This window comes from Garra rufa, chromosome 15, assembly GCF_049309525.1.
Source record: "Garra rufa chromosome 15, GarRuf1.0, whole genome shotgun sequence".
Lineage (NCBI taxonomy): Eukaryota > Metazoa > Chordata > Actinopteri > Cypriniformes > Cyprinidae > Garra > Garra rufa.
Window position 1 is genome coordinate 32,571,000 of NC_133375.1, and position 13,690 is coordinate 32,584,689.

The following is a 13,690-nucleotide window of genomic DNA, read 5'->3' on the forward strand; positions in this document are numbered from 1 at the left end:
CTCGCAATTCTGAGGAAAAGTTATAATTATAATAACTCGCAATAGTGTTTTCACAACTCTTTGTTTGGCCATATTGGCGGCACTGAACATAAATAATGCCAATTAGCCGAACTGAATCTGGAAATTTAGCTGATTATTGCTGCTTAATTGGTCAATTTTTGTCATGTTTTGGGCTGTACTAATCAGCACCCACATAGTACTGATCAATGAAAAAAGTATGACACCCCTGGTGAAAAATCCTGCCAAAACCTGGTTTTAGAGGGGTTTTGGACACTTTTCCAGGCTGTAAACCACCAGCTAAAACTAGCCTGGCCAGATATGTCCCTGCTAAAAAAAAAACACCTAAAAACCAGCCTAGGCTAGTTTTAGCTGGTGGTTTCCCAGTGTGACCAGCCTGGCCAGGCTGGGAAAGTGGCCAAAACCCATCTAAAACCAGCCTGCTGGCCAGCTATGACCAGCTAAAACCAGGCAGGTTGACCAGCTAAAATCAGCCAACCAGCCTAGGCTGGTTTTAGCATATTCTTTCTCCATGTTTTATAATTCATAACTTTTTACAACAAAAAAATCTAAAAACATTAGTTTGATTGTTATTTTGGTCGCGATGGAAGTGACTTGACGACTTTAATTTGTGTACAACTAGATAAAAATAATTTTAAAACAATAAAATCAAAACGGATTGTATTTATCTCATTCTTTGTTGGGACTATTAGTTTTAAACACATAATTTATAGTCATGACAATTCAAGTTAAACATAGAAACTAAATAAACATTATGGCATGGTAAACGTTTCCAAGACAGTTTTAATATAACAAAATATATATATAGCCTATATATATATATATATATATATATATATATAAATATATATATATATAAACTATTCTATTATCGTTTTATCAAACACTGTAAGGAATTTTAAGAAGTTTGAAAAAACACATTGGTATCTGCTGTGAGCTATCAGAGTTCAAAGAGAGAGAGAGAGAGAGAGAGAGAGAGAGAGAGAGAGAGAGTTGAGTAGAGTTAAGTGGGAGGGAGTTGTACGTGTGACCAGTCAGTAAACTTTCTATCACTTTCTAATAGAGTTAACGTTAGTTTAGTTTGAGCTGAAATAAGGGAAGATGGCGCGGCGGAGCTGCTGTGCCACGTCTTGTCACACGACAAAAACCAAATTAAGTCATTTTAACTCTTTACTATGTGCGTTTATTTCTTTTATAAGTCTTAGTCCTTTAATCGCCGACGCCGGGCTGTACACTTCGTCGGATCAGATTATTATTTTATCCCCGGAGAATGCAAACTCCGTGCTTTTTAACTCCACCGCGGCTCTTCTCGTGGAGTTTTACGCGACCTGGTGTGGACACTGTGTCGCCTTCTCACCCACCTGGAAAAGCCTCGCCAGAGATATTAAAGGTTAGTATGCATATTTCCACATCTTGAAGATACAGCGGCACAGTTAACAGCTGTTCGTGACTTGCAGCGTCAATGCAAACAGTTGGAGTTCCGTTACAGTATCATTTACCATAGTGACATGTTTCATCCGAGATAAAACAGATATTGTTAGGGCTACTACACTAGTACTGTGGTATTATAATTGGTATTAGCCACCAATGTTGTCAAAAGTAAAATAAACACAATGGCAATACGTTTTCACAATGTTTTAAATATATTTATTGCGGTTTTACATTAGTAATAGGTGAATTTTTGGTACAACAGTGATTTTTGTGAGGGTTTTGTGACGTAAAATAAAAAAAATATGTCTTTGCAAACTCTTCAACATCCTTCAGTCTGGTTGCAGCAAACTTAAAGTAACCTCAATGATGACTAATTTACCAAGAGATGAGTTTGATTTGTGGAAAACTGATCATTATAAATATAGAACCAACTGAGAAAGCTGGTAGACAGCTAACAAGGTTACATAATGACTAGTGAGCTAATACTTTGTACATTGACACACATAAACAATGTCTCAAAACAGCTGCCTACCAAATTAACTATTGAGCAGCTTGCCAGTAGTGAGCTACCTAGCATGTGAGTTTATTTTGTGACATGTCTATCAAATAAAATAACGAGTCTACCTGAACTTTTGTTATGGGCATCATTAGTGCATTTAAAGCAGGTGTGTCAAACTCTGTTCCTGGAGGGCCACAGCCCTGCAGAGTTTCGTTCCAACCCTGTTCTAAAAAAACAAGCCATGTAGTTTAAGTCTGAATGATGTGATTAGCTGGATCAGGTGTGTTTAGGTGACACCCCTGATTTATTACATTTTTTTTTTTAGTTTTTCCTTACCAAATATAGGCAGTTCATTTAGGTTTTGAGACACTAGCAATCTAAAGTGCATAGTTTTTTCCTGTTGCTGTAGGCTTGAGGTTTTTGAGCAGCCTAATCTAGGTTGAAAGTATCATTGTTCATGAAAAAAACACACTCTTTTGATACCTGGAAGTCCCCTTTGTGAAAGGTTAATGGAGCATATGTTGTGAATAAGAACACCGTATCTTCAGTGTTGATCAGAAACTCCTACTTGGTCGTGTTGTGTCAGACGCTCTTTGACATGATGTTGACCTTGTATTTGCACAGATAGATGTTTGATGTTTTAAACCACAGACACCGCACAGCCTTTTTTTATATAAGCTTTGCAACATGCATCTGAAATCAATTTGCGGAAACGCTATCGATCCCCTTCTGTGCATTGATTCAGCAACGTAAACTCTGAAACCCTGAAATTCTGTGTTGTGTTGCTGTTGTAGAATGGAAGCCTGCAGTTGATCTGGCTGCTATTGATTGTGCTGATGAAAGCAACAGAAAAGTGTGCACCAATTTCGGCATCACCGGATATCCCTCTCTGAAGGTAGTGTGCAATTTAGAAAGCATGCAATTATTGTTGCTGTTGTGTCTGTTCATAATTACAGTTTAACATTTGTTTTCCTGTAGGAAAGAAAACCCACAAATGTTTTTAATTTCTCAGCTGTCGCAAGCAATGTGATTAAATGGAAACCTTTCCTCCTATGAAACAAACCCTAGTAATTTAACCTTTAGAGCTTCCGAAAGAGATCTCAGCAATCGGTGATGAGATTTTGCAGTCACACTGTTTATTCTGAACAGTTAAACTGTCCCACAAATTTCTTAGGTTTTTCAGCATTTTTGTGTATTTGAACCCTTTCCAACAATGACTGTATGATTTTGAGATACATCTTTTCACACTGAGGACAACTGAGGGACTTGTATGCAACCATTATAGAAGGTTCAAATGCTCACTGATGCTCCAGAAGGAAAAACGGTGCATTAAGAGCCAGGGGTGTAAACTTTTGAACAGAATGGGGATGTGTACATTTTTCCTATTTTGCCCTAATGTCATTTTTTTATATATTTAGTACTGCCCTTCAGAAGCTACAGAAGATACTTGCATGTTTCCCAGAAGACAAAATAACTAAAATTGACCCTGATCTATAAATTCCAAAAGTTTTCACCCCCTGGCTCTTGCATCTGTATGTGTTTGAACCTTCTGTAATAGTTGCATATGAGTCCCTCGGTTGTCCTCAGTGTGAAAAGATGGATCTACAAATCATAGTCATTTTTGGAAAGGGTTCAAATGCTAAAAAAACAACAACAAAGGACTATATTTGAACACATTTTATGTGAAATATCTTATTCAGATCAGTACTAAATAAAAAAAAAAAATCTTATTTTAGAAAAATAATTAACATTTTGCACATTCTGCAAGGTGTATGTCAACTTGACTTCAACTGTATATTCCAAAAAAATGTATTTGAAATAAATGCTGCTCTTTTGAACTAGTCAAACTTACAATAAATGGAAATAAAAATAAGGAATCGTCTTTAAAAATTGTAGACTGCATTTATAAGGCCTTGTACCTGAAATATGAGCAGAAGAAAACCATTTTGTAAAAGCGTGAATTGTTGCTTTCACGACAAATAATTTACACAGAAATTCATTCTGCTTGTGTTTTGTGAATGAGGCCCACTGCAGAGTTTTTTTTTTCCACACAGATGAACCCTTTTTATTCTTGAATAACTGCTCTTTGTTCAGTCATGCAGGCTATGCTGAAGCCAAAGGGACGAACTGATTGATGTAACTGAATCTGTCAGTTCTTTGTCCATTCTTTATATGAACGTTAACTGTTGCAATTCCTTGAATTATGATGTCTTCAGTTTCCTTCAGAGAACCAGTCTGAAACTCATCACCAGATGTTCCTTTACTATATGTATCTGGATTTTGTTAGTCCAGTTTTGTGGTCTTGGTCTTGCAAAATAAAGCAGTCATTCTTATTAGGGGACAGTGAAATTCTTCCACAGCTTTGTTGAATTTTTAAGGGGGGGAAAGGAAGAGCTGTTGACTAAAGCTGTCAATGAGACTCTGCAGGCATGCAGCTGATGTGAAGGGCTCAAATAGCAGAGTTACTGATCTCTCTGTCTTTCTCAGTTCTTCCCTGCTTATTCAAGCAATGAGTCCAAGGGCCAGGAGCTCAGAGGTAAAAATGTCTTTCTTTATTTCTTTAGTTTGTCCTTAGAGCAATAGTTCACCCTAAAATGAACAGATTTATCTCATTATTTATTCATGCTTATGTTTTTCCAATCCCATATGACTTTCTTCCTTCAGTGGTGAAGGAATTTATAAATGAATATTGTATATGGGCCATTCTACAGAATTGGCCCTAAGTCAGAGTTGGCAACTTCTTGGGAAAAAAAGTCTTTTTCCAAAAATGTTGTATGTATGCAAATTGTATAATATCCAAGGTACACATTTCTAGTAACTGTGCAGTTAATTCTCATATTGTATTTTCAGAATGTTTTGGAGTATTTGTCCTCTTCCAAATTTGCCACTACCAAAACAGTAATATATAATTTAACTAGAAGGGTTATATTTGACCTTTTAAGATTTTGCTTACATCTACATCGTAAATATATATTTTTGCTATTTTATATATTTTTTTTTCAAGAGGTAAATCAATGCGAGGTACATTTTTAAGAATTTTTCAAGTGTAATTTATAAGATTGTTGTATTTTGAATTAAACTTTTCTTTGTAAAAGGCAAAAAGCTGATCATACTGATTTCAAATGTAAGGATTCATTAGTTTGAATATACATTGAACCAAAAACATAACTTGCATATAGTAACTTGCATACTAAAACACTACTAAAATGTACTAAAATACAGAAGAAATAGCATAACTGTATGAAAATTGTTTATTTCCCCCAAATATGAGAATTATTTGTTCCATTTTGTCACTACTGAAACAATAATGACATGTATCATAAATGTAGGGGTGTAGTTAAAATCAGTCTTAGCCAATGGACTGTAACATACACTGTTTTGGTAAGTTTTATAATTTACAAAAAATATAAAATAAATATTAATATAAATATAATACATTTTTTGAACTCCACTTTTTAAAAGAATCAAAAAGATACTTAAAAAAAATACAAAAATTATGTCAATATCATTTTTCGTTTTTAATAGATAGACGGATCTTAGTAAACATCTAAGATTTGAATAATTAAATGCTTTTTAAATGCTCTTTTGGTTGTGGGACAGCGGTTTGGACCAGTTCTGTAAAATGGCTCACATATGTATTTTCTATTTTGATTGTTAAAGGATCTGCATTTGCTGTTTCTCGTTTGAGAGATTTGAATAATTCCCACAATTTGAGATGGTAATGGGGAATAGAAGTGAAGAAAATGGGAGAAAATAAAGTTTTAAACCATTCCAGTAAAAATAAACTGAGAGGCAGATGTTTGGGGGAGAAAAATGAAAGATTCCACATGTACTCAAGCCAAATAACTCTGGATATCGTTTATTAAAGTGGTTGATTGCAAGACTGCGGCAACTGTTGTCTTTTTCACACTTTGTCAAGTTATTTGTTGGTGAAATAATCCAATTCTTAGTCTCGTAATCTAGTTCTTTGATGCGTATTTGTGATGTACTTTACCTTTGTCTATGTATAAGCTTGTTTTTAAATGTTCACATAGGATTTCCAAGGGATGTGAGAGGCATTCGACACTACATTATTGATCAGTTGGAGACACACACTGAGGCTTGGCCGCCTGCTTGCCCACCTTTAGAGACAACTAGGTAAGAGCACTCAATTTTCAACTTGCATTTAAAAGAATATCTTTATTAGAATTTGCACTTCAAAATCTTAAAGGTCTGGGTGTCATCTTTTATCTGCTTTGATGATTTAGCAGTTCTGTAATGTAAATAATGCTTGCTTGTAACGGTCAGCGAGCATGTTGGTTTTGTTTGCTTTTAGTAAAAGCTGCTGGGCAAAAGGTCTCTCAAATAAGGAAGGAAAAGAACACACAGCATAAACCTCATTCGTTTCTTTCTTTCTTTCTTATTTCTCTATTTTGTTATGATCTGTCAAATCATTGCAGGAAATGCTAAAAAAAAAAAAAGGTTTTGTCTGCTGAGAGCCAAAAAAGAGAGAAAGAACATAAATGTTAGAAATAGTTTAGACGGGACTGTTTTAATTTCAAATTATAGAAAATAAAGTTTTAGTTCCATGCTCAAGACTTGCTTTTATTAATCTATCTAGGATAGGCGTAAACTAGAGTCAGACCCTCCTTATCTTAAAGGGATAGTTCACCCAAAAATGAAAATTTGATGTTTATCTGCTTATCCCCAGGGCATCCAAGATGTAGGTGACTTTGTGTCTTCAGTAGAACACAAACGATTTTCCTCAAACCGTTGCAGTCTGTCAGTTATGTAATGGCAGTCAATGGGACCCACGGCTTTGAGAGTCAAAAAAATCATACTTGGGCAAAACTAAATTGAGTCGCAAGGGGTTTAATTTGGAAAGGAAAGGAGGTGAAGTGAGGCCAAGTATGGTGACCCATACTAGGAATTTGTGCTCTGAATTTGACCCATCCAAGTGCACACACACCGTGAACACACACCCGGAGCAGTGGGCAGCCATTGTTGCGGCGCCCGGGGAGCAGTTGGGGGATCGGTGCCTTGCTCAAGGGACTCACCTCAGTCGTGGTATTGAGGGTGGAGAGAGTGCTGTACATTCACTCCCCCCACCTACAATCCCTGCCGGACCTGAGACTCGAACCTGCAACCTTTGGGTTACAAGTCCGACTCTCCATTAGGCCACGGCTGCCCCCAATTTGGTTATGTCTGTGTATGTTTTTTTGACTTTCAAAGCCGTGGGTCCTATTGACTGCCATTGTATGACTGACAGACTGCAACATTTCGAGTTAAAAATCTTTGTTTGTGTTCTTCTGAAGAAACAAAGTTACCTACTTCTTGGATGCCCTGGGGGTAAGCAGATAAACATCAAATTTTAATTTTTGGGTGAACTATCCCTTTAACTTATTTAAACCTAATCTTTTTTTCTGTCCACAGTGAGGCAGAGATAGACGGCTTCTTTCAGACCAACAACGTGGAGCACCTCGCTCTTGTTTTTGAGAGTAAAGACTCCTACGTGGGGAGAGAGGTGAGATCAGTTTACACAAGGATGATTTAAGGGAATAATTCACACAATAATGAAAATGTTCTAATTTATTCACCATTTTATTCCAAGCCTGAATTCCTTTCATGGAACACTAAACAAAGGATTCTGATTAATTTATTCATTTGTTTTTTTCCATTCTTTTTCAAACTTCAAAGATATGCGTTTTTTAATCTGAGATGTAAAAAAAAAAACAATATTATTTCTTTAGGATTTATCTGTACAAAATGACATTGGAATTTTTTTTTTTTTGCTTTTATTTAGGTGACATTGGATTTGTTGCAGTATGAAAACATAGCTGTCCGCAGGGTTTTGGACACAGAGAAGAGTTTGGTGTCCAGGTTTGGTGTGACTGATTTTCCTTCCTGTTACCTGTACAGCTCATCCGGAAATATCTCTAGACTGAAAGTGTAAGTGTTCCATTTTCATACAGCCCTACAGTAGATACAAAACTTAAAGGAAAATGCGGGTGTTAAAACTTGTATGGCTTAATATAACATAAATAATTTCTCTTACTGAAATATGTAGTAGAAAGCCCATTAAAGATTTACGTTATTTAAAAAAATCCATAGTTTTATACATATTTTGGATTATAGGGTGGCGTCATTATTTGGATTACGTAGAACAGTTGTACTTGGTGAGCTGCTGGAACTGAACTACACTATTACAGTGCATGAGAGAGAGCTGCTTTGCTGTACAAACATGTGTCTGCTGTGTGTTGCAAGTTTTCACATTTGGTTTCGGTAACTTACAGTGATGGAGCTACCAGCTGTGTGTCATCTGAAAGTTTAGATCCAGTCGGAGCCGCTCCCGTCAGTTTTGTGTTCTGTGTGTGACTCAAATGCTCTGCTTTCCACCCAATTATAAGCTACTGTTGGTTAATGCAGATTTGAACATGCAGCTTGATTTGACTCTTGTTTTTGATATTACTGGTAACGAATACAGGCTTGAATCCTGTTGAACGTAGTCAAAGTAAAACTTGAATAAAGGTTAAACAATAATCAAAGGTTATGCTAGTACTATTCATCTAGCCCAATATAGTTAATATAACTATGTACAACTTGAATAAAGCTTGGACGATAACCAGCGATTATGCGCCCATCAAAATTAAAGCTGCACTAGGTGATTTTTGGCAGGCGATGTGATATTTGAAAGCACCAAAACAAACACACCCATACCCCAACAGGACCTCGCCTCTATTTTGATATCTCCGCCCCACACATAAGTACATAACCCTGGCATAATGACGATCGCAGAAACGCCTATCAAAAAGAAACAACGCAACCTCAATGTCTGATTAGAGCCCTGCCCGCTCCTTGAGCTCTCTCCAGTATTTACGTGGGTCCTACCTCTTGCCTCATCGTAACCCTTTTTTTTTTTTTTTTTTATATATATACCTTTTCTGCCATCTCTCTCTATCTATAGTCGATCCGCTAATATCCGTCCTGTGCACTCAAATTGAGCACTCTTCATCTTTATCAGTGTTTTGGGACTCGAAAACTGCAGTCAAAGGCGTTTTTTTATTTTATTTTATTTTTTTTTCCAAAAATTGCTTAGTGCAGCTTTCATGCAACTGCATACAACTTAACTAGAAGTTAGTCAGAAATCTAGCATCCCACCTGATGGCCCCAATGCTCCATCTAAACTGAGATCTAATATATGCACTAACCCTTTTTTGTTCAGGGGCAGAAATACACTGGGAAGGAGTTGAGATATAAAGTCAGAATTGAGGGATATAAACTCGCAATTATGAGTTAGAATATCAGAATTGCACTATATACTCGCAATTGTAAGTTATAAAATTGCTATTCTGAAGAAATATCAGAATTGGATTTTATATCTCAAAATTCGGACTTAATAATTCACAGTTGCGTGTTATAAAGACAGAATTGAAAGATATAAATTCACAAATCTCTCCCAATTGCATTATACAAACTTGCAATTATAAGAAAAACAGTCTGAGTTGTAAGTTTATATCTCACAATTCTGAGTTTTTCTCGCAATTGCTAGTTCATATAGCACAATTCGGAGAAAAAAATTGCAAATTTATCTTGCAATTCTGAAAAAAGGTCAGGATTAAGGTATATGAAGGCACAATTGTGTTTTTTTTTCTTAGAATTTCAGGATATGAACTTTTGAGTTTTGAGTTAGAAAGTCCAATTATAATATTTTCTCAGAATTATTATTTAAAGTCTCACATTTCTGACTTAACTCACTATTGCAAACATGATTATATTTTGCTATCGATCCTTATGAGTGAACTGAGTGAAAGGATGGATGGGTAAAGGGAAGGAAGTGGGGGAAGAGGAACAAATATATAGGTGAGAAAAAAGCTTTGTATTGTCTGTATCTCAGGAGATCAAAGTGACTGAGGCTCTTTTAGCCATACAACTTCAAATGATCAGACTAAGCATTAAACTTATTTGCTATTACTTTTGAGCAGACTTAATATTTTGACCTGATGTTTGATGAAACTGCTGAAAAAATCCTGTGGACTTGTATTGGAGGGACCAAAATTTCATTTTTCACCTTTAATCTCTCTTTCATAGTGCATTAGCTTGAGCCAGAGCCAGGCATTTTACTCTTAGATTCTTATAATTAAGCATTTAGCGTTTGCCTGATCCCATCTTCTCAGTTGTATGATCATTAGCCATTGCAGGAAGAATCCCGCAACATCTGGCCATGTTAATGAGACAACAGAATTTTAATCCATGCAATTATTCAAGATCACAGAGCTTTCATAATCATTTCTAACCAGGAGCATAAATCAGAGGTTTGCTCGCTTTGTTATGCTTATTTGAGAAAAATAACTTGGCATGGGTGTGGGGCCCTTTAGATGACAAATGCAAAAGAGAAATGATTTATGGTTGGTTTGTTGTTTCCGTCCTCCTTGATGGTGTGCATGCGTGTGTTGAGGGGGGTTTTAATCTTCTACGGCGAAACAATGGTGCTCCTTTTCCGCATTTCACCTGCCAAGCAGTCCCTGCTCTGCAGAGCAACAGATGGTGTCCCGTCAGGTCTGAATGCGTGATTGATCTCGTGTAGCATGCACAAAAACATAAACACACGCGCTATCACTACCATCTCAGGTTCTCGTGGTCTCAGAAGCGTGCCGTCAGACCCTGGGGATCTCAGGGTTCGCCCCATCTCTCCGCTGAGGGTTGATTGAAGCCTGGGTAGATGAGGGAGTGTGTGTCCTCCTGTGCTGGAGACACAGGAATGCACAGTGGTGTTTATTGTTTGATTGCCAGGGTTAGTGAAGAGGGTAATGATCAGTAATGACATCTCATCAGCACACCACACCCACCATCTGTTCATCTGAGGAAGAAGGGTAAATAGATGATAGAGGAGAGAGACAACGGAGTAAGCTGAGTTTTTAGCATCCATAAGCACAATGCTTTATGCAATTATTTAATGATGCATTAGAGCCTTGCATTTGAAGATCAGGGTAAATTTAACTTATTTTGTATTCTGGGGAACATGTAAGTAGCTTCTGAAGAGCAGTATGATATTTAGGCAAAAAAAGAAAAATGTACACATCCTCATTCCATTCAAAAGTTTTCACCCCTGGCTCTTAATGCCTTGTTTTTCTTTCTGAAGCATTAGTTTGAGTTTGAACCTTCTGTAATAGTTGCATATGAGTCCCTCAGTTGTCCTCAGTGTGACAAGATTGATCTCAAAATCATACAGCCATTATTGGAAAGGGTTCAAATACACAAAAATGCTTAAAAATCAAAGAATCTGTGGGACATGAAGGACTTTTTTGCAGAGCAGCGAGCAGTTTAACTGTTCAGGACAAACAAGGGACTCATGAAAAACAATCACAAAAAAAAAAAAAAAACAGCTGTAAATGTCATTTATGTGAAATACCTTATTCAGGTCAGTATAACATGCATTTTGTATGATCCCTCTTATTTTGGTAAAATAATAATAATTTTTCAGATTTTTGAAGTATATGTTAACTTTTGACTTGAACTATAAGCACTAAAGAAGTCTTAAAATGCCCAAACGTCGGCTGATGAATCTGCCTGGCCAAAATATTAATCTCTTTAGTCACAAAAGATTTGTTTCCCTTCAATTCCTGTCTGTATCTCTACTTCCAGCTCTAACTCTAAAGCTGCGTCCAAATTCACGTCAGAAGATGTAATGCATTTGATGATGAATGCATTTCTTGACCTGTTATGTTCTGTTAATATGCATGAATGCTACATTTGCCACATCAGATGCACTAGTTCATATTACATCTACTGTTTTATAACTACTGTGTATTCTAGCATACTATATAGTAGCAAAGTAGGTGTATTTGCATGTAGAATGACTGTCTCTACCCTAACTCTGATTCTAATCCAGACCTGAACCTTAACCCTAGCTCTTCTTTTAATTCCTGCCCCAAACTGAACTGATTCAACAAGCTCTATAAACATGGACTTTGAACTCTTCTTTAGTTTGGCAGACATGACATCTACTCCACATTCTTTTGTAACATGTTGTCACATATTTGAGGTCATGTTTAGTGGTTGTGTGGCCCTCACTCCTCTTTCTCCTCCTCTTTCAGACTCAGTGAAGCTCGAACCTTTTACTCATACGCCCTCCAGAGGTTGCCACGAGTAGTGCGGACAGGCAAACCCCAGGTTCCCATTAATGATCTTATCAAGAACTCAACTCTACAGGAATGGAGGCCGTTTAACAAGTGCGTGCACACAAACTGACATAATCATTTTCTTTTCGCATTTAGATTTGTTTTGCACATTAATGCATCATTTAAATTCAGTGCATTCCTGTAATCCAAACTGTAGAGCATAGCACTAGCAATGCCAAGGTCATGGGTTTGATTGCCAGGAAATGCATGAAATTATAAAATACGTAGATTTAAGCATCTACCAAATGCATAAATGTAAATGCAGTTAACATAAGTATTTACATAATACTTCATAAATATTCAAATGTGGACATAATTGCACATTTATCAATCAAATTTGTATTTAAGTGCTATAAAATGTAATGTTTTACACAATAATGATTGATTATAGCTGAAGTCTTAGTAAAATTGTTTATTGAATAATTTCTGACTCTCTCAGGGTTGCCTCTCATGATTTCAATGGTACATTGTTGTAATCCTAGATATATTTTTGTGTGTCTGTGTTCGTATAGGACGCGTGTGTATATGTCTGATTTGGAATCCGCGCTGCATTACTCTCTGCGTGTAGAGCTGTCTGGACACCTCAGCATCAGTGGAGACGATCTGATCGCACTCAAAAAGTACATAAATGTACTGGCTAAGGTGAGTCACATCAATACACGCGTTAAAAATCCGCTTGAGTTCTTTTATGTCTTGGCATCTGTATCAGCCTAGTCAGTTCACAGAACAAACCACTAGAGGGGGATACACTGAACATTTCAATCCAAGATGTTTTTTCAAGTCTTAGCACAGAGTTTTCCAGTGTTTCTTGAATGATATTAGAGATCAGTCAGGTTTTAGAAAGTACAACATATGGTCATATGGTTTTTTTGGGGAATAAAATGTATCAAGACGTGACAAACCTGGCACAGCAGTTGAAATTTTGCTGAAAATATTTATACAGCATGTGTGTGTGCCATTTTAAAAAGCATTTCAGTATTTAAATCTTAAATGTTTACTAAAATCCTTCTATTATCTATTGAAACCCACAATAATATGTATTAATAGTATTAGTAAGCTTAATATATTTAAAATACAAATGTATTTGGGTATTTTCAACTGGGATGTGGCTGTCCCAAACCCTAACCCCTCAAAAAAAAAGTATATTATATTTTCTTTGTCAATTAGGAAACTTTATGTAAAAAATGTGTCCCACATTTTTTCATGTCACTACCGAAACGGTGCATGTTTTAGTCCATTGTCTGAGACTGATTTTAACTACACCGCTAAATTTATGATCAGGAAATATTCCTGTGTCCATCTCTCTCATAGCTACAAGGTGTGAGTAGATAGGTCCAATCATTTTGAGGTAAATGTGTTCAAAAATCGGTGTGTAACTTTAAGGAACGTCACTACCGAACACCTTTTTTCTGCAGTTAAGCACACTTTTTTTGGGGAGTTATTCCATAACATTTACTTTTTATATGTCTACCACTTTTCAGAACTGTGCTAAGTAACCATGTACTGATTGGCATCTTTGAGCTAGGTTCAAAAGCATCTAAAATTGTCACTACCAAAACAGTCGGAAGTGACGAAAGGGAACACG

General features: G+C 36.5%; 1 protein-coding gene across 1 annotated transcript in view; it reads left to right on the forward strand.

Annotated features, from left to right (window-relative positions):
• Positions 1-1,067: 1,067 nt before the first annotated feature.
• Positions 1,068-13,690, forward strand: part of qsox1 (quiescin Q6 sulfhydryl oxidase 1) — a 27,278-nt gene continuing 14,655 nt past the window's right edge. Inside the window, exons 1-8 of the mRNA XM_073819858.1 lie at positions 1,068-1,408; positions 2,743-2,843; positions 4,436-4,484; positions 5,983-6,085; positions 7,361-7,451; positions 7,731-7,876; positions 12,022-12,156; positions 12,618-12,747. Of these exons, the coding sequence (XP_073675959.1) occupies positions 1,120-1,408; positions 2,743-2,843; positions 4,436-4,484; positions 5,983-6,085; positions 7,361-7,451; positions 7,731-7,876; positions 12,022-12,156; positions 12,618-12,747 (1,044 nt within the window). The 5' untranslated portion in view covers positions 1,068-1,119. The remainder of the gene's footprint in view (positions 1,409-2,742; positions 2,844-4,435; positions 4,485-5,982; positions 6,086-7,360; positions 7,452-7,730; positions 7,877-12,021; positions 12,157-12,617; positions 12,748-13,690) is intronic.